We start from the raw sequence: 26541 nt of genomic DNA, 5'->3' as shown, positions 1-26541 counted from the left end.
ATTCATTATTTTTTCAAGCTTTTGATCTGAGTTTGTTCTATATGATAAAATGTCTGAGTGAGTGCTCGTCCGAGACTGGTGATTCTATACTTCTTGCTAGGGGTTGTATAGTGACCGCTGTCCCTAAAAACGTTCATTTCCGCGTTGCCTCCGTTTTGCTTTTATTTTTAAAGGAGTAAACCGGAAGCCTGCTGCTTATCTACCATACAAAGCTTCACACTATGGTAACTTCTCCCTCTGGCGCTGGTGTGCGCTCACAAGCCGCACGGGCAGTGACGCGCGCTCACCTGAGGAGCTCATCATACGTTTATTTACATTGTTCTGGGGGATGAGGCCACGATGTCTGGCGAACTTTAAAAGTTAAGCAACGAAGTGTGCTTTGCCAAGATGCCCGCCACCTGGACGCACAGTGTCTCTTATGGAATATAGTCCTTCTCTCCACGGTCTCCATGTTGTGCCACCACCCCACGTGAAGAACAAATTGTTCGTCTTCTGCATCATGTTGTCCCTGTGGGTCTACATGATCTACTGCTGCTTGGGCTACGGCTCAACCGTGCCCGGATTCGGGTACGAGCGCGTAGGAGCGTCGCTGGTGGAACCTCCGCGCGGCGCGCGTCCCTCCCGGGACTTGCTCAACAACAACGCGGACAACGAAGTGGACAGCAGAGGGGACGAGTGGGAGGAAAACGATTTAAACGCCGCGTCGGCTTTTCTCAATGAGTCGGAGAGTAAAAAGTTGCCTCAGGCCATCATCATCGGGGTGAAGAAAGGGGGGACGCGTGCGCTCTTGGAGTTCCTGCGGCTGCATCCGGACGTGAGCGCCGCGGGGGCAGAGCCGCACTTCTTTGACCGCAACTACGACAAGGGACTCGACTGGTACAGGTACTTCATGCCGACAATTTACTTAAAGTATAAACATTTCCACGACGGAAAATGAACAAATGTTTAAGTGTTAAACCTAAGTCGCGATGAAGTGTTTCATTTGACTCCAAGAAATAAATGGCATATATAGAGGAATCCTAAACAAAATTCCATAACCCCACAAATACTGATCATGTCATAGACATACGAATTATACATTTTGAATTGAGAAGTTATAACCCGTTGTATGAACTGAAAGAGCCATTTATGAAATATAGGAGCTCCAACCATACCAAGTACCTTCCATCTCTTGTACAGTAATCAATTGTGTCTATTTATTAGTAGTGTAAGTGTATAAGTAGTAGGGTTGTTCCAATCATGTTTTTTTGCTCCCGATCCGATCCCGATCGTTTTAGTTTGAGTATCTGCCGATCCCGATATTTCCCGATCCGATTGCTTTTTTTTTTCTCTCTCCCAATTCAATTGCAATCATTCCCGATAATTTCTCCAGATCATATACATTTTGGCAATGCATTAAGAAAAAAATGAATAAAACTCGGACGAATATATACATTCAACATACAGTACATAAGTACTGTATTTGTTTATGATGACAATAAATCCTCAAGATGGCATTTAGATTATTAATATTCTTTCTGTGAGAGGGATCCAAGGATAGAAAGACTTGTAATTCTTAAAGGATAAATGTGACTTTGTATATTGTGACTAGGCCTGTCGCGATAAGAAATTTTAGTGTGCGATAATTTATTTCATAAATTATTGCGACATGCGATATTATTGCACCCCCCAATTAAAAAAAAAATACAACAACACTGTGAGAATACAGTATATATTAATAGATCATGTACACCCATTTTAACGCAATAAGTGCTTACTCTTAAATTCAAAAATACTTTTTAGGAAATCACAACTAAAAACAATAGACCATGCCTCTTTTAAGTAAAAGACAACAATATTACAACTGCACAGAAACACAGAAGAAATAAAATGTGTTTTTTAAAGAAAAATAAATAATTTAAGCATCTAGGCAAATGAAAACGTTACCCCTCATAGCTTCTGCTATGGCGTTTCATGTGTAACACAGTGGTACCTCTACATACGAAGTTAATTCGTTCCAGGAGCTTGTTTGTAAGTCGAAATGGTCGTGTGTCGAGCAGGATTTTCCCATAAGAATACATTATAATTCCAATAATTCGTTCCACAGCCCAAAAACCCACACTACATCCTGAATAAATACTGCTGTTACTATTGCAAATAGCAATTACAAAGAGCAAAACAAATAAAATATGAATAAAAATCAGAATAACAATAATATAATAATAACAATAATAACAATAATACAGTACAGTACCTGTAATAATGTAACGAATCGGGTCTGAATGTGGCGGACTTTTTTTGCTGTACCTGAACGCACCGTGGGGCTGACGGTGAGCAGGAGAGCGCTATTTTACTTTCTGTTTCGATCCTGGCGTCAACAGCAGTGGACACTCGGCGAGTTGATGGAATAAATGATTTGAAACCTGACGAAGCTGACGATTTCTTAGGCGACGTTAGCACAATAAGAACGGTCACTTTAACTTATAAAGACTGGCGAACGGAGGGGGACTGCCGGCCGAGATCGGCATTCTACGACCCAGTTCATGGATGCACACACCATGCTTATATTTTGCTATCATTCACATCTTCATTTCAATGGTAAGCGTCACCTTTTCTTTTTTTCTCCACCTGCACTACACTTAAACTGCACTAAACTAAAAACAGAACTAAAATGCATTTTGCATAGTTGGTAACAAGGAAGCCAAATTTTTAACAGCACGTCAGCCGCACACGCGCACGCAGGTGCACGCGAGGCGATAAATCGCAGCGGGAAAATCATCGCCTTCATTTTTATTTACCGTGCGATGAATGGAATTATTGCATATTACGACAGGCTTAATTGTGACTAAATATTGCCATCTAGTGTATTTGTTGACCTTTCAGTAAATGATACTGTAGCCATTTAACTTCTGGCCAAATGCATGATGGGAAGTGCAACCACGACTGTGTGTAATGGTACCAATTGATATATCTTCTCTGCGTTGGGAAATAATGCAGGGTGTTAAGAAAAAGATCAACTACTACCTTTCTTCCCCACATTGCTTCCCACGATATTTCTAATTGTTGAGAGAGGGACTCTAAGGCTTTAGCCAATTAAAAAAAGGCTTCAAAAGCTGGCAAAATTCTCTCTACTCATTTCACGTTGCCTTTTAGCTCTATGTATAAGTAAAATGGTGCCATTATAGACTGAACGCTATAATTCGGGAGTGGGTAGTGCAGTGCATGCGTTAAATGTGTTAAATATTTTAATGTTATTACCGCCGTTAATGCGATAAATTTGATAGACTTACTTTATGCCAAAAATAAAGACTCTGGATGAGTGTAAGACATCTTGTCTGTACGTCAAATACAATTAGAAAACGATTTAATAAAAAAAAAAAAATAGATATATATATTTTAAAAAAGGGCATGTCCGATATTTTTTGCCGATTCCGATACTTTGAAAATGACGTGATTGGATCCGATCGATTGGCATTGGACATCTTTAATAAGTAATGTAAATTCGGATCAATACACCGATTGGTCAAACAACGATCCAATCAAATCGATCAAAATGCAAAACATCGCTCACATCACTATGCCGGTTTTCGGTAAAAAGTTTGAAGTGTTTCAGCGACAAAATTGTCACATAATATGCTTTGCTTTTTTTTTTTTTCTTGCATGAGGTGAAGTAATTGTGTTAACTGTGGATATCAAATCTATCGATTGCAATTGAAACTATGGCAGTCTTTATAATTACAGCACATCATTGTTGAAAAAAATGGACATCGTATGGTCATAAAATTGGTGATTTACATCCTTACTATAAATTATATTTATCTTTGAATAGGCCTGCAATGATAAATGACTAATCAATATTGTTGACTTAAAAATCTTGAAGTATCTTAGAGAATTTTTTTTTTCCTATAGTCTTTGATGAAAACATACGATCTTTGCAACCAGAAATATTTACATTTGTTTTTTGTTTTGGAAAACAATGATAGAGTTGCGCTGTTTAACACACGTTGGTTCGAATGATTTACATGTACAGTGGGGCAAATAAGTTTAGTCAACCACCAATTGTGCAAGTTCTCCTACTTGAAAAGATGAGAGAGGCCTGTAATTGTCAACATGAGTAAACCTCAACCATGAGGGACAGAAAGTGGGGGGAAAAAACAGAAAATCACATTGTTTGATTTTTAAAGAATTTATATCAAATTAGAGTGGAAAATAAGCATTTGATCACCTACAAACAAGCAAGAGTTCTGGCTGTCAAAGAGGTCTAACTTCTTCTAACGAGGTTTAACGAGGCTCCACTCGTTACCTGCATTCATGGCACCTGCTTTAACTCATTATCGGTATAAAAGACACCTGTCCACAATCTCAGTCAGTCACACGCAGAACTCCACTATGGCCAAGACCAAAGAGCTGTCGAAGGACACCAGAGACAAAATTGTAGACCTGCACTAGGCTGGGAAGACTGAATCTGCAATAGGTAAAACGCTTGGTGTAAAGAAATCAACTGTAGGATCAATTATTAGAAAATGGGAGACATACAAGACCACTGTATATCTCCCTCGATCTGGGGCTCCACGCAAGATCTTGCCCCGTGGCGTCAAAATGATAACAAGAATGGTGAGCAAAAATCTCAGAGCCACACGGGGGGACCTAGTGAATGACCTACAGAGAGCTGGGACCACAGTAACAAAGGCTACTATCAGTAACACAATGCGCCGCCAGGGACTCAAATCCTGCACTGCCAGACGTGTCCCCCTGCTGAAGCCAGTACACGTCAAGGCCCGTCTGCGGTTATCTAGAGAGCATTTGGATGATCCAGAAGAGGACTGGGAGAATGTGTTATGGTCAGATGAAACCAAAATAGAACTTTTTGGTAGAAACACAGGTTCTCGTGTTTGGAGGAGAAAGAATACTGAATTGCATCCGAAGAACACCATACCCACTGTGAAGCATGGGGGTGGAAACATCATGCTTTGGGGCTGTTTTTCTGCAAAGGGACCAGGACGACTAATCTGTGTAAAGGAAAGAATGAATGGGGCCATGTATCGAGATATTTTGAGTGAAAATCTCTTTCCATCGGCAAGGGCATTGCAGATGAGACGTGGCTGGGTGTTTCAGCATGACAATGATCCCAAACACACAACCAGGGCAAAAAAGCAGTGGCTTCGTAAGAAGCATTTCAAGGTCCTGGAGTGGCCTAGCCAGTCTCCAGATCTCAACCCCATAGAAAATCTGTGGAGGGGGTTGAAAGTCCGTGTTGCCCAACGACTGCCCGAAAACACCACTACTCTAGAGGAGATCTGCATCGAGGAATCGGCCAAAATACCAGCAACAGTAAGTGAAAAGCTTGTGAAGAGTTACAGAAAATGTTTGGGCTCCGTAATTGCCAACAAAGGGTACATAACAAAGTATTGAGATGAACTTTTGGTATTGACCAAATACTTATTTTCCACCATGATTTGTAAATAAATTCTTTAAAAATCAAACAATGTGATTTTGTGGCGTTTCTTCCACATTCTGTCTCTCATGGTTGAGGTTTACCCATGTTGACAATTACAGGCCTCTCTAATATTTTCAAGTGGGAGAACAATTAGTGGACACAATTAGTGGTTGACTAAATACTTATTTGCCCCACTGTATTTTTCAAATTAAAAACCCGATCCTTTTCACCTGATTCCGATCATCTGAAAAATCTTTTTCATATTAGTCGGATAAAAAAAAAAAAAGAAAAAAAAAAGCCGATACCGATGTACGTCAGATTTCCAAATATCGGTCCGATACATCGGTCTATCTCTTTTCAAAGCAGTCGAGTTGCTCGTAAGAGGAGAAAAACACCAGCTACAGTGAAAAAAATGAGTTTTTTGTCTTTAGCAGAAATTGCTGCGGCATGTTTTGGTCTTGAATAATATTTTGAGGTCTTAAAAATGACTTAAAAAGCATTAAATTCAACTTTTAAAAGGGTGGAAGAACCCTGAATTGGGTGATGTATGAAAAGGTGCTCATCTGACAGATCATGTTGCACACTTTAAAACGAAGCCATTAGTTACAGCATTCAGCGGGAAGTGGTTATCATGTCAAAAAGAACTTTGTAGTTGCATAAGCAAGCTTTTCATGTCAACGCACCGACCCCACCAGAAATGTTTGTTCCCTATCAGGATTATTTACTAAGTGATAGCATGCTTATTTGCACAACCTTCACCAGTGTTCCATTAGAAGCATTCCATCCAAGAAATCAGAGTGTTCATTAACAATATGTTGCGTCATGAATTATTAAGTGAAATGCGGGACTGGGCAAAGCGCATCACGTTGTCATCCCTCGGCAACCGAGGACATGATTCAAGCAGATTAATCTGCGCTTCTATTGATCCGTTGTCAGCCATTTGTTTTCATCTTCCACCCCGAGCAGGCACGAGAAATCAGATCAGGGATCAGTTGCTCCCTTTTAACTCGGTTCCGTTATGCAAACATTTGCTTTAAACTTGCTTCTCTTCCCAGAAATGCCACAAACTTTACTTATCTTTTCATACCGCCACTAAATTATAGTCAGAATGTGGAGATTAAGTTTCGAGGGGTCAGACGGATGAGGATTTTGTCAACTGAGAACGAAGAACAATAACCCGTTTACTCCATTAACGGCGAGAAATGTCCGATCCGTGAATGGCAGCGATTCCCACTCAAAATTGATTGGACATCTATCACCATAAATAGTAGATAATGAGTTAAAATTCTGGCCGATCGTCTGTTATGAAAAATATAATACTACTATATCGTGCTGCAACGATTAATGGGTTAACTTGAGTAATTTGATTCGAAAAAATCAAATTTAGCTGCTTCGAGGATTTATTTAGGTAGAGTGACATTGTAACGGTTTCTGTTGCATAATTTTATTGATTTGGGTGGATACACCGCCCTCTAGTGGCAATAGTAAATACGCCGTAACATGTCTGACGTGGCTGAATTCACCTGTTCCCTGTTAAGACCAACATAAAGTATGTTTTTGTTAGAGCTAAAATGATTATGCATTTGTTATTTAGTATAGAAGTATATTTAGCAGTTTTTTTGTGTGGAAATATCGATTATTTTAGTAGTTGTTTAATCCATCAACTAGTTAGTTCGAACAATCAAGTAATCGGATTAGAAACATTTAATGCATTGCAGAATAAATTTTAGATTTAAAACAAAGGCTTGCATAGATCGCATTTTCAAAAGAGCATTAAATGCGAATACAAAATAAAATTCCTGAGTTTCTCTTCAAACTATGCAGGATTGCACTTTCTTTAAAAAATACATGAAAAATTTCGAGCTTAGCCTCAAACGGTATAAATAAATACATGAATGAGGATCTAAGTACAACAAAAGAACAATTGGCTAACTTACATAGCAAAAGTGAGCTAGTTTAAATGCGATAAAATGCTAAAGTTTATTTACAGTGCTAGCAACAAAGCGTTCAAAAACAAATCCCCTCATAAAACGGCTAAATATACCTATAAACTAAATTACAAATGTATTTTAAAAAAAACATTAGCTCAAACAAAAACATACCTAATGTTAGTTTTAACAGGGAGCAGCTGGATTCAGCCATATTAAATGAGTTATGTCATATTCACCGCTGCCACTAGAGTGCAGTGTATCCATCCAAATCAATAAAATTAAATGCAAGCACTTTTAAAAGAAACCATTACAACACCAATATAAACGAACACTCGAAGCAGCAAAATTTGATTCGAAGCTTTTTCCTAATTGAATCAATGGAGTTAATCGATTAATCGATGCAGCACTAGATTGATTTGTTATGAGCAGAGTTGTTAATTACGGCGTTAGAATATAACGGCGTTACTAACGGCGTTATTTTTTTCAGTAATGAATAATCTAATTCAGAGGTCACGGAACCGCGGACCTCGGTTCGGTTCCGGACCCCCAAGCCGTCTGGACCGGATCTCAAGCTGTCGGAACTAATACACGTTGCAACAGCAAAAAACATTTTTTTCTGCGGGTTTGCAGAGCGGAGGTGGGCAACAAACAAAAACCTTAGCGGTGACGCGCGTGAGCCAGCCAATGGGAGTGAAGCATTTGAAAGTTATTTTTAGAACAGCATGTCTCACACTCGCTTTCCAGACTCCGCGGAGTGACAGCCAAAAACTGAAACGAATGAAGTTGGAGGAAGAGGCGAAAAGGTACGGCAAATGGCGTGCTCAAAATTACGCAAGATTGATGCAGAAAACAGAGTGTTTAAGGAGGAGTAGACCAACACATTTTTGCCTGGCGGCAGCACAAGACCATTATGCCTCATCTGTTCAGAGACGGTGTTCTGCCAAAATCTGCTACATCTGCGAAATGTCCTACATCAGTCGAATTTGACACCCAAAGTACTACCGTGCGCGCTAAACTTGTTTTGTTTGGATGCATACAGGCAGAACGTACTAAAAATGCCTTAAGAAAATACTTAAATGCAGTTATACCAAATAAGGACGGTTTAAATACGCTACGTGACTAATGTGGTCAACTGCTTCAAAGCTAAAACCACAATGGTTAAAAGTATGAGAGGGTAATACATGCAAAAAGTATTTTTGAGGCAATGAAAAGGTTCTAAAAAACTAAATAAAAACAAAAATAGTGAGTACTCGCCGCTTGTGACCGATGTGCGCATGCGTCCGGATGCTTGCGCAAGCGGCCTGAGCGTTGTGTAGACGTTTCGCCGCATAGTAAGGAATGTCCAAACAATGGTAGCGCTTGTAAAAAGCAGCAATTTGAAAAGGCACTGTGAGACGAAGCAAGCAGTTTTTTCGCAGTTTCCCAAGAACTCTGCCATCCGTTCTCAAAAAATAGCGGAATTAAGGGCTCAATATGATCGCTTTATTATTTATTACTAATTATTATTAAATATTATTTATTACTTACTATAAATGTATTTTCTATATTTTATTTACATTTTTGAATGTTGTAAATATCAGCATGGCCACGTAAAGATACGTTTGTATTTTTTGGAAAAAGCATTAAAATAGGGTTGTTCCAATCATGTTTTTTGCTCCCAATCCAATCCCGATCGTTTTAGTTTGAGTATCTGCTGATTCCGATATTTCCCGATCCGATTGCTTTTTTTGCTCCTGATTCAATTCTTATTATTCCCGATAATTTTTCCCGATCATATACATGTTGTCAATGCATTAAGAAAAAAATGAATAAAACTCGGACTATTATATACATTCAACATACAGTACATAAGTACTGTATTTGTTTATTATGACAATAAATCCTCAAGATGGCATTTACATTATTAACATTCTTTCTGTAAGAGGGATCCAAGGATAGAAAGACTTGTGACTTTGTATATTGTGACTAAATATTGCCATCTAGTGTATTTGTTGAGCTTTCAGTAAATGATACTGAAGGCCATGCCCAAATGCATGATGGGAAGTGGAACCATGACTGTGCATAATGCTACCAATTGATATATCTTCTCTGCGTTGGGAAATAACATAAGGTGTTAAGAAAAAGATCAATTGCTACCTTGGTTCCCCACATTGCTTCCCATAATATTTCCAATCGAAGGGAGAGGGATTGTAAGGCTTTAGCCAATGAAAATAAGGCTACAAAGGCTGCCAAAATTCACTCTACTCATTTTACGCTGCCTTTTAGCTCCCTATATAGGCAAAACGGCGCCATTACAGATGGAGCACGACAATGCATGAGTGGGTCGTGCAGCGCATGCATTAAATGCGTTAAATATTTTAACATGATACATTTTTTAAAAAATTAATTACCGCCGTTATTGGGATAAATTTGATAACCCTACCTTAAGCCTAAACTAAAGACTCTGGATAAGTGTAACATATTATGTCTGTGACGTTAAATACAATTAGAAAACGATTTAATTAAATTTTTTTTTTTTTTTTTTAATTTAAAGAAGTCATGGCCGATATTTTTTTTGCCGATTCCGATACTTTGAAAATGACGTGATCGGACCCGATCGATCGGCATCACATCTCTAATGAAAAATATTTCCGGCCCCGAGATTGTTGTAATTTTTTAATTTCGGACCCAGAGGATTTTTAATTCATGAACCCTGATCTAATTAATTACTTTTCTCATCTTGGCAACGCCGTTACCGTTACTGAGGCGGGAAAGGCGTGCATTACTATGCGTTACTAAGTTGGTTGAATAAATAAAGTCTTAAGAGAGACAGACTCAAGGAGACGAGGGAGCAGAGCAGATGTGGGGAAGACGCCGTTGCAAACGCGATGTTAGGTGGCTCCAATAATACCTGATTGTAGCCATAGCCTACAAACTACGCCCACATGATACGGTAGATATCACATATTATAGAACTAGATGCAAATGACAGACACGGCTGCATTGGCAAAATGTTTTAAGGACTACATGCGTTAGTAAACAGCCGCCATCTTAAAGCAGTAGACCTCTCAGGAAGGCTCTGATGTAGAGATCCTTCCTAGCGAAACTAAGTAACTTTTTTTTTTTTTTTTTTAAATGCTCCTAAATCTATCTTTAAATGATAAAACAGTTTTAAAACTTACACATGTTGAAAGTAAACAGAAAGGAACTAGTGCAATAATGGGAGCAATTTTAACAACTTTAACAGTGGATTCACAACTTTAAATGACTTCCACACATAGCATGGGTTACTATCTAGTTATCGCAATACCCTTGTGTCTAGTTAAAGGGTATGACAACATCTGGGGAAATGCTAATATTCCATCATTTATCCATAAACGCATGCCTTTTGGATTCATATCATGCCACTTCGTGTAATTACACACATCGCAACACTAAGAAAATGATAGAAATGTGGATCGATTGTCAAGCTAAAAGGACCCGCCCACGAGATCCCGGAAATCTAGCATATTGTGTGCGTGACGTCACTACAAGGAAACAACCGGCTAAGTGCTTACTAAGTGCGGCGATGATAGCGGACAATTTTGTTTCCAGTTGCAGCGACGAATCCGACGTAATGAACATTCTTCTAATGGTGACGAGGAGAGTTATGAACCTTTCTTTGGTGTTTTGGGTTATCAATTTGAGCCTAAACGAAAGCCAATGCAGCCTAATGAAAGGATCATTGAGAGGAGCAATCACACTGATGAAACACCGGCAACATCGTGTGGGAAACACCGAATGGTTTGTTTTGCATTTCTTTTTGTGAAGCTGATACACAATTATCATTTACTGTCATAGGTTTTCGCTCAGTCAACAGACACAAATATGAATGGGATTCGAGGATTTGTTATATATATTTTACGAGCGATAATTTACACGTGTCCAGTCCTATATCCAATGCGTGATATGTTTTTATTATAAAAGAGCTTGGCTGCTCCGCTCCTTTGGTTAGCCTGGGGTGGTCTCATCAGAGCCAGTCGTCCTCTTTTTGATATCGCGGGACATTTAGGTGGCTGCGCGTGTATGGTGCCTGCTTTCATCAGCAATTTCTTAGCAAAACCTGATTTCATTTGTCCATAGTTCGAATAGCTTTCAGGTGTAAAATGTGCACCAAACAAAACCGTGCCGGAGGCTGGGTCTGCAAAATTAGCCCTCTTAGCATGGACGAACTTTACTCATTGTCGTCGTAGTCCAGCTCTTTTTCTCGCGTTCGGGAACTCATGGGTACTACATTGTGACAAATGGCTATTTGTAGACCACATAGCATGACAGGTTTGAACCATTTTAGCGATGTTTTGATAAAACACGAACGCATCTCTCTCGTCGATAAACAACGATGGCACCTGCCTCGACCTTTCGTTTCCTTGTTATGACGTCTTTGCCCCATTCGGATGTTTCCGGAATACTTTCGGAAATGTTCGTAATTTTCGATCTATTTTCGATAATTGCTCATGAATGAGATTTATTTTTTTGTTAACTTTATTAATATTTGTTATCTTGCCACATAACGGTTCTATTGATATCTCACAGCCCCTTAGTGTTTTAATACCCTTTAAGTGGAGGGTAAAGAATTGGGCTAGGGCCAGTTGTCCCCAAACCCCTTTAAACTTCACATTGTGTTTTTTTTGTTTTTTTAGAAAAAAAAAAACATGAAAATGAGCAGTAGTTACTTTGCCAAGAAACTAATTACTCTTACATTCAGGTAACTGAGTTACTAACGCATTTACTTTTGGGGAGAAGTAATTTGTAACTGTAATTAATTACTTTTTTAAAGTAAAATTAACAACACTGGTTATGAGCCATGTAATGTCTGTAATGATCTAATTTACAATTCAGGGAGGATACGTGGATTAGTTAAGTAACAACCCAATCAAATCGATTGAAACATAAAACATTGATGAACATTGTCATCATTATGATTTTTATTCAAAATACTAAAAAAAATTCAGCAACAAAATTGGCAAAAACAGTGAGTGAAATGCAACTGATTAAGCTAAATGTGTACATAATATCGTATTAGATCAATCAAAAGTCCTTGGATCAAGTCGAATCGTGGCCGATTTTGTAATTATCGGCACAATATTGTATTCCCCCCATCAACAAAGACACCCCCACTAACTTTTTGCGTTAACGACAGAAAAAACAATGCTTCTTGATAAGGAGTCTTATAATAAGTTGATCCAATCACGCAGAACTATACAGAGCTTGTTGCCCGCCACGCATGCTTGCATGGAAAGGCAATAATTAGCTGGTTTCACTTCACCTTCTATGGACAAACGGAGAAAGCTTAGGAGGAGGAATCGCTCTACTGGGTGGTTTCATCGGCTCTCACGGTGGCATTAAGTGGCGCCCTGGCCATTTCCTCGATGGCTAGCATGGAACGATCATGTTTCAGTTCCAGTGATGGTGATAGACCTCCAATCAATTTGGACTAGGAGGGCTAACACCAAATGAACATTTGATCAGTTGACAGCCAGCTCCGGAGCCACATGTGGCTCTTTTTCCCCCCATGATGAGTCTCAGTTTTAAAAATAAAGCATGAGTATTTTACTAAAACACATTATGGTGCTAACGAGATTTAACAAAGGAATTTTGCTGCCCCAAAGAAAGCAGAACAAGTCAGGCTCACTTTCTTAGTACCCTCCGAATGGCACCATGACTTTACATAGCTGGTGAATTAATGACCAGCATGAGTGTTCTGTGAATAAAAGTGTTTATAAATTGAGCCTGACTTGCGTGTCTCCTTTAAATAGTGATACCCCTCTGCTTTAATACAAGTAGACTCCGGGTTACGAAGGAGTCCCGTTCCTACGCAGGCGACACAACCCGAATTTCGACTTAAATTAGAATTAACCCTTCAAGTTTATTTCAAAATAACTATCCATACAGTTCAAAAGTATTGTATTTTGTGTAAGGATGGAGGATACACTGCCCTCTGGTGGCAGCATTGGGTCTGGCTGGACTGTCACTTTGTATGATTGAGACTCAGACTCAGACATCTGACATGGATAAAGGATAGCTGTGCTCTTTTTTTGGCCCACATAAGGCTGCAAGTTGTTTCAGTTGTTATTCAGTCAACCACTAATTGTGCAAGTTCTCCCACTTGAAAATATTAGAGAGGCCTGTAATTGTCAACATGGGTAAACCTCAACCATGAGAGACAGAATGTGGAAAAAAAACCAAACAGAAAATAGCATTGTTTGATTTTTAAAGAATTTATTTGCAAATCATGGTGGAAAATAAGTATTTGGTCAATACCAAAAGTTAATCTCAAAACGTTGTTATGTACCCTTTGTTGACAATAACTGAGGCCAAACGTTTTCTGTAACTCTTTACAAGCTTTTCACACACTGTTGCTGGTATTTTGGCCCATTCCTCCATGCAGATCTCCTCTAGAGCAGTGATTTTTTGGGGCTGTCGTTGGGCAACACGGACTTTCAACTCCCTCCAGAGATTTTCTATGGGGTTGAGATCTGCAGACTGGCTAGGCCACTCCTGGACATTGAAATGCTTCTTACAAAGCCACTCCTTTGTTGCCCTGGCTGTGTGTTTGGGATCATTGTCATGCTGAAAGACCCAGCCACGTCTCATCTTCAATGCCCTTGCTGATGGAAGGATATTTTCACTCAAAATCTCTGGATACATGGCCCCATTCATTCTTTCCTTTACACAGATCAGTCGTCCTGGTCCCTTTGCAGAAAAACAGCCCCAAAGCATGATGTTTCCACCCCCGTGCTTCGCAGTGGGTATGGTGTTCTTCAGATGCAATTCAGTATTCTTTCTCTTCCAAACATGAGAACCCGTGTTTCTACCAAAAAGTTCTATTTTGGTTTCTTCTGACCATAACACATTCTCTCAGTCCTCTTCTGATAATCCAAGTGCTCTCTAGCGAACCGCAGACGGGCCTGGACGTGTACTGGCTTCAGCAGGGGGACACGTCTGGCATTGCAGGGTTTGAGTCCCAGGCCGCGCACTGTGTTACTGATAATAGCCTTTGTTACTGTGGTCCCAGCTCTCTGTAGGTCATTCACTAAATCCCCCCGTGTGGTTCTGGGATTTATGCTTACCCTTCTTGTTATCATTTTGACGCCACAGTGTGAGATGTTGCATGGAGCCCCAGATCGAGGGAGATTATCGGTGGTCTTGTATGCATTCCATTTTCTAATAATTGCTCCCACCGTTGATTTCTTTACACCAAGCGTTTTACCTTTTGCAGATTCAGTCTTCCCAGCCTGGCACAGGTCTACAATTTTGTCTCTGGTGTCCTTCGACAGCTCTTTGGTCTTGGCCATAGTAGAGTTTGGAGTGTGACTGACTGAGGTTGTGGACAGGTGTCTTTTATACCGATAATGAGTTAAAACTGATGCCATTAATACAGGTAACGAGTGGAGTCTCGTTAGTCCTCGTTAGAAGAAGTTAGACCTCTCTGACAGCCAGAAATCCTGCTTGTTTGTAGGTGACCAAATACTTATTTTCCACTCTAATTTGGAAATAATTCTTTAAAAATCAAACAATGTGATGTTCTGTCCCCCCCCCCCCCCCCACACACACACACACACACTTTCTGTCCCTCATGGTTGAGGTTTACTCATGTTGACAATTGCTGCTTCGGGTATTGCAGAAAAGGCAGTACCATCACATTTTCAGAGTTTAGGTATCGACTTGGCAACAAAGTATTGGTTTTCGTTACAACCGTAATGAGAACACTAAGGCTAGGTTCATACTACAGGTCTTAATGCACAAATCCGATTTTGTGTCATATCTTTTTTTTTTGGCGTGCCCGTTCAGACTGCCTTTGTCCGTTGAGACCATTCAAGTATTACGCATGCGCACTAATTCGCAGTCCGACACGCGCTGAGCAAGACGACCCGCATGCGCAGAAGCATCAAAACAAATGACCACACATGCTGGCTGTCATCCGTCATTCCAGGGATATCATATTTTGCTTTTTAAAAATAGGACACAAATAACAGACATAAATAATCCCCGTCTAGGCTTATATTCCAAGTATATGGATCGATAGCATTCACACACTGTCCGTGCATGTCACCCACACATATACGTGCAGTTTGCCCCGACTATCGGCCGTGTAAACAATGTTGAAATATTGCTTATATGGAGAAGACAGAAAACCGATTATTCTCAGGTTTATCCTCAACCCATTTTTAATTTTTTTATGACTTGTCAAGTCCGACCCTGCCTAAAAAGCCATGTTCAAGGCAAGCTAGGTGCTAATAACGCACAGCTGCACCGCTACCGTAGCGTCTCTCTCGCTTTTTGATGACGTAATTGCTGCATGAATTCCGATTTGAGAGACTGGACAGTACAGACCACCGCGACAGTCTGGGAAAAATGTGGCCCAGATCGGATTTGAACCACATACGAAAGTGACCCAGATCGGATTCGAAATGGTCCAGTTCTGTGCGACTTGTCACGTTCAGACCGTCAAGTTAATGCAGTACTTCTCAAATAGTGGGGTGCGCCTCCCTGGGGGGGCGTAGAGCGATGCCAGGGGGGGCGCATGTGACCTCGGGGAACATGCTTTTTTTTTTGTTTTTTTGCCGTACTGGAATAAAGTGTACTTGCACATCCACTCAGTAGGTGGCAGTGGCGCTCTCATTTTCAGAGTGCGCGCAGTATTTTTGAACTAAGGAAGAGCACTCAGCACACACAGAAAACAGATATGAAGAGCAGTGTGCCACCGCCGTTTTCGAAAGCCGTTTCCGACCGGACTCACTCACGCAGCGACCCACTGTCTTGTCCGGTTCTCACGTTGCCGCCCGAGAAGTGCCATTTTCGGCTTGGGATCGTCACAACGATCCCTGACCTACAGTTCTACCTCGGCCGCCGAGAATGCGCTTTTTTCGTACCGTTTGCCTTTTAGCTTTGACTTTTAAGACAGTGGGTGATGAGGAAAGACCACTGTTTACTGTGTCTAAAAATAATTATAGCGGACAGCCAGAAGCCAAATCAATTAAGACGCCACTTAAAGACATTAGACCCCAATCTCATTGATAAGCCACTTGATTGTTTTTCAGTGAAAACGTGCCGAATATTGCCAACAATCGTCCTGCTTTGTCAGTGTTATATCAGTAAACCAGTGAGCATTGTTAGCATGCTCATTGCAAAATAACTTCACACCATTGCAAAGGAGGTAAATACTGTGAGCAGCAAAAATAAAAACTGTCCTGTCCAAGGACACTTTTTTTTTCTTCTTTTATTCAGTTTTGTTCTTTCGGTCAAATTTTTTGGCATATTGTCCTCATGAGTGAATGTTTCTAATCAATTTTAATTTGTTATTATTTACTGATTTTATTAAATTTTATTTTTCTGTATCAAATGGTCAAAAATGTACCTTGAGTGTATTTTTTACAGTTTGGATGTGACTTTTTTTTTAAATTCAGGCAAATTGATGCACGTCAAGTCTTCTCTGTTACAAACAAAACAATGTTAATAAAGTTACACATTATTATAAGTTGATCTATGTTACTTTTTTTCTTTATTAGAAAAAAAAAGGACACAATGTTAGGCAGATGCCTATTTATAATAGTAATTTTATAGACAAATGATACTATTTACAGTGGCGGCAGAGAGTTTGGGGGGGGGGGGGGCGCGAAACATTTACGTCTTCCTTGGGGGGCCGTGACAGAAAATAATTGAGAAGCACTGAGTTAATGCGTCACTCGAGTCAGTAAAACATCAAAAAATCGGATTTGTGCATTAAGACCTGGAGCATGAACGTAGCCTAAGAAATTTGTTGATGTGTTTTGTTATGTTGTTATAAAATGCTAAAGTTACTGTTCATTTTCAGAGCATCTCTAGTTAGTCTAATCACAGCCAACGAGTTAAGGAATGGAGTTCTTGTCCCTTGATGTGACTTAATTGCTCAAATCGTGTTCTACTCCTTGAGGACACACACATTGAACAATAAGCGGCCTTCGCACTAACTTACCGAGGACGGGCTAATCCTCCTCCGAGCCCCCCGGGGAGGCACACTGGCAGCCAGTGGCAGATAGAGGGCAGTAAATTTAGAGCAGATCTTTAGAAAAGCGCAACGGCATTAAGGAACCGAATGAAAGAGGACTCCAGAGAACCCCTGAGGTCTACATTAACCCCCTCAATAAAGGAGAAGACAATTAGTGTGAAACTTGTTTTGGCCGCCTTCACTTTGTATGCAAATGGGCTCGGGAGGGTGAAAGTGCCCTTTGACGACAATCGGCGGGGGGCCGCCACAATGGGGTCATTGAGCGGAAAGACGCTTCCTTGCTTTCGGGGAGTTTTGACTTCATCCCGGTCCGCTCCACTTTCGCTTGCTCGGCAGTTTGGCCGGCATTAAAGCTAAATGGCGAAAGTGCGGGCGAGCTCTCCACATGAACTCGTCAGCAATTTGAGTGAATGCGTTCTCCCTGAAATATCTCCAGAAGCATTAGGAGCCTTAAAAACAGACGGCGCGCTGTCATTTCCCAGAAGCGAGCGGCGCAGATTGTCAATAATGATAAGACGCAGCTCCGCTCTTTCTTCTATCTACAACAGGCCTCTGGGCTTTTGCTTGAAGCAATTTGTCATTTTCGGCAGTCTGGAAACGCTGAAGTTCACTCAACTTCAGCACCCCCCAGAGTTATTTCCCATTCCCTCATCTCTGTCTTTTTGTAGTATCTTCAGAGAGAATACCCTGCTTCCTGCAGCTGTATCTCACTCTCCCCACCGGAGACTCCCTGACAGCACGTCAGAACAACTTTAGAAAGCAACGATCTGCCGCAGCCATCTTTTTGTTTGCTCACTTTGATGCCGTTGTTTGCTTTCGCTGGCGCTCCGGGCCGGCACGCAACTGTGCCCGCACGCTGGCTTTACGCTCGCAAAAAGTGGAGAAAGATGGATTTACAGTGTCACTAAAAGGGAAGCCCGAACAACACAGTTGGAAACCGTGGAAAGTAAATAATGTAGATTTTTAGCTTTGGAAGTTTGTACGCTGGATGAGAGGTTAGCACGTCTACCTCAAAGTTTTGAGATCATGGGTTTAGAGCTGAAACGAATACTCGAACAACTCGAGTAACTCGAATTTAAAAACTGATCCGAGTACCGTAATTTTCAGACTATAAGCCGCTACTTTTTTCCTTCATTTTGAATTCTGCGGCTTATAGTCCAGTGCGGCTTATTTGAAGATTTATTGGGGTTAATAGGTATCAATTTATTACAAAGCGCCATCATAACATTGTCATAAGACCGTCATTCAAACTTATGACATGACAGTATCATGGGCATTACTGAATGCTTATGTTGTGAAGTGACATCCGGCAAATTATGTCAATAACTCCATTTATGTCCAGCTTGGATCTTTTACATCCATTCAAAAGTGAGATAATTTGCCGGATACCACTAAATGACATCTGTTATAAGCATTCATAAATGCTCATGACAGTGTCATGTCATAATTATGATAGTCTTATGGCACCACTGTCTAATAATGTCTTACCAAATACCATAACTAGCAATTAATGAAACAACTGGAACATCAACTGAAGAAATATTTAGCACAGGACGTGAATCTTGATTGTTATTTACATCTGTACTAGCTACAAATCAAGTCAGAAACCTTGGCGTAATTATTGACTCAGACCTAAAATTTGATAGCCATTTAAAGTCCGTCACTAAATCCGCATATTACCACCTAAAAAATATAACCAGAATTAAGGGGCTTCTGACTCAACAAGACATGGAAAAATTTATGCATGCATTCATTTTCAGCAGATTGGACTATTGCAACGGTATATTTACAGGTCTTGATAAAAAATCAGTCAGGAAGTTGCAGCTGGTACAGAATGCTGCAGCCAGAGTCCTCACAAATACAAGGAAGCTGGACCACATTACACCAGTTTTGAAATCGCTACACTGGCTTCCAGTAAGTCAAAGGATAGACTATAAAATACTACTGCTCGTCTACAAAACACTTAACGGCCTTGGACCAAAATACATGCTTGACTTGTTAGAGTCCTATGAGACATCTAGACCCCTAAGGTCGTCTGGAACCGGTCTTCTGCATGTTCCAAGAACAAGAACCAAGCAGGGTGAGGCAGCATTTAGTTATTATGCTCCTCACCTCTGGAACAAGTTACCCGAACGTCTGAAGTATGCTCAAACTGTTAGCTCTTTTAAATCAGGGCTAAAAACGCTTTTGTTTAGCACTGCATATCTATAACTGTCTATATATTTCAATCTACCTGCTTTCTATTCCTCTTGTTTTTATCTCCATTGCTGATTTCAATTATTATTATTAGTAGTAGTTTTTGTTTTATTTTTATTTTATTTATTTATTTTTATTCTGTGATTAAATGCGATCTTTTGTCTTTGTTTCTACGTTGTGTTGATTTAAATGTGATTTTTATGATCTTCATGTGATGTAAAGCACTTTGAATTGCCTTGTGTTGAATTGTGCTATATAAATAAATTTGCCTTGCCTTGCCTGTAGCGCTGCAATGCATGCTCGGAGGCATGTTGGACAACAACTTTTAAGTGACGTGTGTTATCAAACGTAACGGCATTTTTAGGTATAAATATATATACTGGACTGTCTCAGGAAATTAGAATACACAATATTCTAATTTTTTGAGACAGTCCTGTGTATATATACAGGACTGTCTCAGGAAATTAGAATACACAATATTCTAATTTCCTGACTGTCTCAGGAAATTAGAATATTGTGTATTCTAATTTCCTGAGACAGTCCTGTATATATACACAGGACTGTCTCAAAAAATTAGAATATTGTGTATTCTAATTTTCTGAGACAGTCCAGTATATACAGTACCTTGCAAAAGTATTTGGCCCCCTTGAACCTTGCAACCTTTCGCCACATTTCAGGCTTCAAACAAAGATATGAAATTTAATTTTTTTGTCAAGAATCAACAACAAGTGGGACACAATCGTGAAGTGGAACAACATTTATTGGATAATTTAAACTTTTTTAACAAATAAAAAACTGAAAAGTGGGGCGTGCAATATTATTCGGCCCCTTTACTTTCAGTGCAGCAAACTCACTCCAGAAGTTCAGTGAGGATCTCTGAATGATCCAATGTTGTCCTAAATGACCGATGATGATAAATAGAATCCACCTGTGTGTAAATAAGTCTCCGTATAAATGCAAAATATTGCACGGCCACCCCTATAAATTGGTTGGCCACCCCACTGGCCACCCGGCTTGCCACTATATCATTAGATTGTTGTAGCACCAGTTGTGCATTTCATCCCAAATGAATGCATTCATTTTGTTTGGTTAAATGTAGGGCTGTCAAATTTATCGCGTTAACGGGCGATCTTTTTTTTTTTTTTTTTTTTGATTAATCACGTGAAAATATTCATTGCAATTAACACATTCGCAGTACGACTCATTCACGCATTGCTGCAAACAGCCTACAATGGCGCTGTTTTACTTATATACAGAGATAAGAGGCAGTGTCAAGTGAGTGGAGTAGATATAAGCAGTCATTGGGGCCGTGCTTTTAATTGGCAAAAGCTTTGTCATTTCTCCCACAGCACGTGGAGAAAAATGACAGGAGTTGAACCACCCCTGGCCACCCCCTGGTGGCGCCACTGACTCAACCCCTCGCAGCACTGGGAGAAGTGTAAGACTAGAACTCATCAGGACATTATATTACGCTCTGGCTTTTGTTTTTGCCGATGTTTGCCATTACCCGGACAATGAGCGGAAAGTTGACGGCAATTAAGAGCTTGTTAAAGGCTTGAAATCAGAATCGGCAAATCAGATCTTGACTTTACGAACGGCGTCGTCACACAGTACCTGATGTTTGAACCTTTGTAGGCCTACCTTTGAACCTGCCTTCCTGATAGCGCTCAATGCAAACAAAAGCTTTAATGGTTACACCTGACTGCAGCTAGACTAAACAGCCACACACAACAAAGCCACTCCTAGCACTGCGTCTGTTGTCTGTATTCTAAGAAGTTCATCCTCAATGCTTGTATTGCATTACTCCTTTTAACTGCCTTCCACTGTTATCTCAAAGTCCTTTAAGGGGCTGTTAAGAGGGTGGAGGATGTTTATGTGCAGTATCAACATACACCAACCAGACTAGAGCACATAAACTAAAAGTTGTAGTAACTTTTAGTGAGGTCCTTCGTTAACAGCCCTAAATGGCATTTTTTGGTATGAGCCAAAGTCTTCTTGGATGCTTTGTTTGGAACTTTGGAATGTTATACAACCGAGGACACTGAGTGGTCACTAGGGGTGGAAACTAGGGGTGCAACGGTTCAGTTAGCCCACGGTTCGGTTTGAACCTCGGTTTTGGGATCACGGTTTCGGGTCGGTTTCGGTTTTGCCTTTTTTTTTTCAAACTGCCCTTAGTTTGCTTTAAAAAAATGAAATAAACACTTGAAATGTAAACATTTTCGACTGCCTCTTAGCTCTTTGGCTAGTGTAGTGACTGACTACTGAAGGACACACACAGTAGTAAAAAGTTACTTGGTAAAGTAACTGGTGATACCTTTCATGTTTTTTTTTTCCATTTAAAAAAAAAAAAACCCAAAAACATAGTAAACTTTGCTATGTTTGGAGGTTATTTAATGTTGTGAATCAACCGTTAAAGTTGATAAAATTACTCCAGTTTTTGCATTAGTTACCTTCTGTCTACTTTTGACGTGAAAATTTTAAAACTGTGTCATCCTTTAAAGATAGACTCAAGTCAAGATTTTGCCGATTTAGGAGTATTTTGGATACAAAGTTGCTTAGGTTTACTCGTAAGGTTTACTACAACAGAGCCTTTCTGAGAAGTTTACTGCTCTAAAATGGCGGCTGTTTACTAACGCTACCGGGTCTGTCATTTCGCATGTAAAAAAAGTAATTAATTATAGTTACAAATTACTTCTCCCAAAAAGTAATTGCGTTAGTAACTCAATTACCTGAATGTAAGAGTAATTAGTTACTTGGAAAAGTAATTGGTGATAATTACTTTTTTTTTTTTTTCCTCCCAAAATAAATAAATAAATGAATAAATAAATAAACATTGGCCACACTATGTGAAGTTTTTTGTGAAGGTTTTTGGTACAATTGGCCCGATCCCAATTCTTTACCCTAATTTACCCTTTACCCTGAATCAACTGTTAAAAGTTGTTAAAATTGCTCCCATTATTGCATTAGTTCCCTTCTCTCTACTTTCGACATATGAAAGTTTTAAAACTGTTTCATCATTTAAAGATAGATTCAAGTCAAGATTTTGCCGATTTAGAAGTATTTTAGATTAAAAGTTACTTAGGTTCACTAGGAAGGTTCTCTACAACAGAGCCGTCCTAAAAAGTCTACTGCTTTAAGATGGCGGCTGTCTACTAACTCATTTAGTGCCGTGTCTGTCATTTTGCATCTAGTTATATCTCTGTACAGTACATGTGATATCTACCATGTCTACCATATCTACCATAACATGCGGGCGTAGTTTGTAGGCTATCGACTATCGGCTATTGGAGCTACCTAGCATCGCGTTTGCTCGGCGTCACAACTTTCTTGCCTCCTCCCTACTCCTGCTCTGCTCTGTCGTCTCGGTGAGTCCGTCTCCCTCAGACTTTTCGACCAATATAGTAACGCATAGTAACGCATGCCTTTCCGTCCTCAGTAACGGTAACGGCGTTGCCAAGATGAGAAAAGTAATAAAATTAGATTACCCACTCCTGAAAAAAATAACGCCGTTAGTAACGCTGTTATTAACAACACTGGTTCTATATGCATGAGGTATCTAGGCGTAGATTTTATGCTGTCGGCTAAATCAGGAAATATTGGAGCCACCTAGCCTAGCATCGCGTTTGCTACAGCGTCTCAACAAACACTCTTCACTCTCCAACTTTTCTCGCGCCATTTAACCAACGTATTAACAAACATTGTCACGTTGCAGAAACGGTGACCAAATCCGAACGGATGGAAAAAAAAAAACGAACACGAAAAACGTGCAGATTTTGAACGTAACGTACGGCGTACACATTTAAAAATGAGTGCTCACTTGTACAAATTACGACAAGACCGTACAACTTGACAGGTATGAATTATAGTGGACCGTCACAGTTAGGTAGTAGCACTCTGTAGCAAGGGACGTCCAACTATCAGTGGTCAGGGTGAAACTATGTGCTTTAGCGAAATCATCTTCGATGGCTATACGTGCCATTTCATAAATGTCGGGGATTACGTTGTTGGAGAAATATGTCCTCGAGGGAACAATGTAACGCGGGTCAAGCGTTGCAAATAAATTAACAAAGCCCGCCGTGTGTTTTCACTCGTGTCATCTTCGGGGTTGTCCTACCCTGAGGAAGTGATATCTGTGGGTGATGCTGGCTGAGGTGCCGGAGCCATGTTATAAAAGTGTTGCCATTAGCACGGGGAACAAGCGCTGAGCAATGCTTGCAAATTTTTTTTTCGCAATATTTTCTCTCTCTCCGCATTGTAGTCCACGGGGAAACCAAAATGTTGCCACACCGCAGATTTGAAAGAAGCCGGTGCTTCCTCAAAATTCGGTCTCTATTCCTCCGCTCGCCATAGCTATTTCTTTTCTTTCTTGTTTCACTTTCACTTCGCTCGTAAGCGATAGAGGGCGTTACTCGGCTTCTATTACACAGGTGCTTGACAGCGATCTGACATTTACTTGCGGGGCGGGAATTTCTCCACAGCGGTGCTTCACGTCACACAGAGCTACACAAAATTCAAGGGAATTAAACGCTGTCATTAACCTTTCCCACCAGCTACGAGAGTTCACTCCTGCGTATTTATTGTGTCTAGCGATAGTAAAACAAATACTATAACGTAAGCTTGTTAACAAGGCAGATAATGTGGCTAGTTAGCATGCCAAGACGGCTAGCTAGTTTCCTCTCTACCGTTAGCCTACTTTTATTTAAGTCTTCTTCCATTGTAAACATCTGTTCAAAATAACATTTTCATAAGAAAGCCTGTGGTGTTTTTTTCTCTCTGGTGACTTTCTGTGTTGAGAGAGGGTGTGTGTGTGTATAATTTGTAAATAATGATGCGAGTAGTGCTGCAACGATTAATCGATTAACTCCAGTATTCGATAAGAAAAAAATATTCGAATTCAATTTTGTTGCTTCGAGTATTCGTTTAATTAAAGTGGCATTGTAATGGTTTATTTTGAAAGTGTTTACATTTAGTTTTATAGATTAGGGTGGAAACACTGCCCTCTGGTCTGCCTCATTTTACATGGCTGAATCCAGCTGCTTCTTGTCAAGACCAACGTAAGCTAAGTTTTTGTTTGGGCTAATGTTTTTTAATGCATTCGTAATTTATTTAAAAGGTATACTTAGTCATTTTTTGTGGGAACATGAGACCTAACTATATGTTAGGAGCATTGTTAAAAAAAAAAAAAAAAAACAGTTAGTATTTTATAGCATTTAAGCTAGCGGACTTCTGCTATGTAAGTTAGCCAATTCTTCTTTTGCTGTACATAGATCCTCATTTATTTATTTTTTTCATACCGTTTGAGGCTCATCCCAGGTATTTTAATTTTTCATGTTCCTTATCCGATTACTCGATTATTCGAACTAACTAGTTCATCGATTAATCGACTACTAAAATAATCGATAGCTGCAGCCCTAGATACGAGTTATACACAGGCGCTAATTCTCTTGCTCTCGCTCTCCATTAATATTCAACTAATTCATATCCATTGTAGTAGTAGATGATCATATAATTTTTAAGTCCAGTTCATTATTACCAAGGGTTCTGTTCTAATGTTGAGCAACTTGAGCTGTGGCTGATTGTTTAGTCTATAAGTTTTTTTTATTTTAGTTTTATTTATAATATTGCAGTTATTTATTTTTTGTTATTTGACATTATATTCATGTTGATGTTCCAAATTGCAAACATGTTGTGAAAAATTAATCTTATGCTTTTCATATCCTTTTGATTGACACCATGGCTGAGCAAGCGCTTCAGAACAATGTGTATTTCAGTTACATACATCTCAAAACATCAGATGTATTCAAATATTATTGCAATGCAATATAACGTCACCTTCTTAAAATGTTTTTCCAAGTCATTTTTCAATACAAAAAAAAGATTCAAAGTGTAAGTAAATGTCAAAAATTGAACAAAATTGTTTCAGTTTGTTGTTTTTACTGACTGACATTACGGCATCGCGATAAAATGATAATTGCCTCATGGTTGTTTGCGCCTTTCACACTTGGTTGGATTTGCCATGACGACGAGTGGCTGACGCTCCCCGGATAGGAAAAAGACCACAGAGGTCTCTATGGACTTATGAAAAAGTGGAAAGTGCCACAGGTGATCAGCACACCCCTCGTGTGCAAGGGCGGATGGAGAAAAACATTTATGGGTTGGTGGGAGGCAGGCAGGGACTTTTTGAGAGAGGCAAATATTTGATATTTTATCATCGATTCTTCGGACAATGATAGATTACTCTGCGACAATTAGAGGGCCCTCAATTGATTCAGTATGAAATTATGAAGACATTGAACACAATCGCTTCCAATTTACCTAAAGCAATAAAAGATTCATTGCAAAAACACACCTCTTTAATTAACCCCTTCAGACCTAAGCATGCTGCTGAAGGACATATGCGTTTGCGTCTCTATACCAAAAAATTCTTTGAATTTAGTTGCTATTGCCACTTCAGGGAGATGATTGGATGAAAATTTACCCATCCAAATCAAATCATAAGTTTTGGCAAGCCCTCATTGCTATTTTTGGCTCTTTGAAAATGGCTGACCAAATGCAAATTCAAAAATATGGAGGACCAGGAGTGCATAATGAATCATTTTAAAAAGTCATTAAATCGCTTCTATTTCAATATTTATTCATTTATTTCAGTAATTATTTCAACATTTATTTATTTCAATATTTATTTATTTCAATTTATATTTATTTCAATTTGTATTTATTTCAATTTTTATTTATATTTTTCACTTTTTATTTATTCCAATTTATATTTATTTCAAATTTTATTTAAATTTTTTATTTCAATATTTATTATTCAATTTATATTTATTTCACTCAAATTTATATTCATTTCAAATTTTACATTTTTATTTCAATATTATTCAATTCAATTTATATTTATTTCAATTTTATTTATATTTTTCACTTTTTATTTATTCCAATTTATATTGATTTCAAATTGTATTTAAATTTTTATTTCAATATTTATTATTCAA

At 39.4% G+C, this 26541-nt stretch overlaps 1 protein-coding gene across 1 annotated transcript in view; it reads left to right on the top strand.

Moving 5' to 3' along the window:
• Window positions 1-252: 252 nt before the first annotated feature.
• Window positions 253-26541, top strand: part of hs3st3b1a (heparan sulfate (glucosamine) 3-O-sulfotransferase 3B1a) — a 39172-nt gene continuing 12883 nt past the window's right edge. The window contains exon 1 of the mRNA XM_057861252.1: window positions 253-882. Coding sequence (XP_057717235.1) covers window positions 419-882 — 464 coding nt within the window. The 5' untranslated portion in view covers window positions 253-418. The remainder of the gene's footprint in view (window positions 883-26541) is intronic.

Source organism: Corythoichthys intestinalis, chromosome 16, assembly GCF_030265065.1.
Source record: "Corythoichthys intestinalis isolate RoL2023-P3 chromosome 16, ASM3026506v1, whole genome shotgun sequence".
NCBI lineage: Eukaryota > Metazoa > Chordata > Actinopteri > Syngnathiformes > Syngnathidae > Corythoichthys > Corythoichthys intestinalis.
This window is presented reverse-complemented; position numbering and strand designations above follow the sequence as displayed.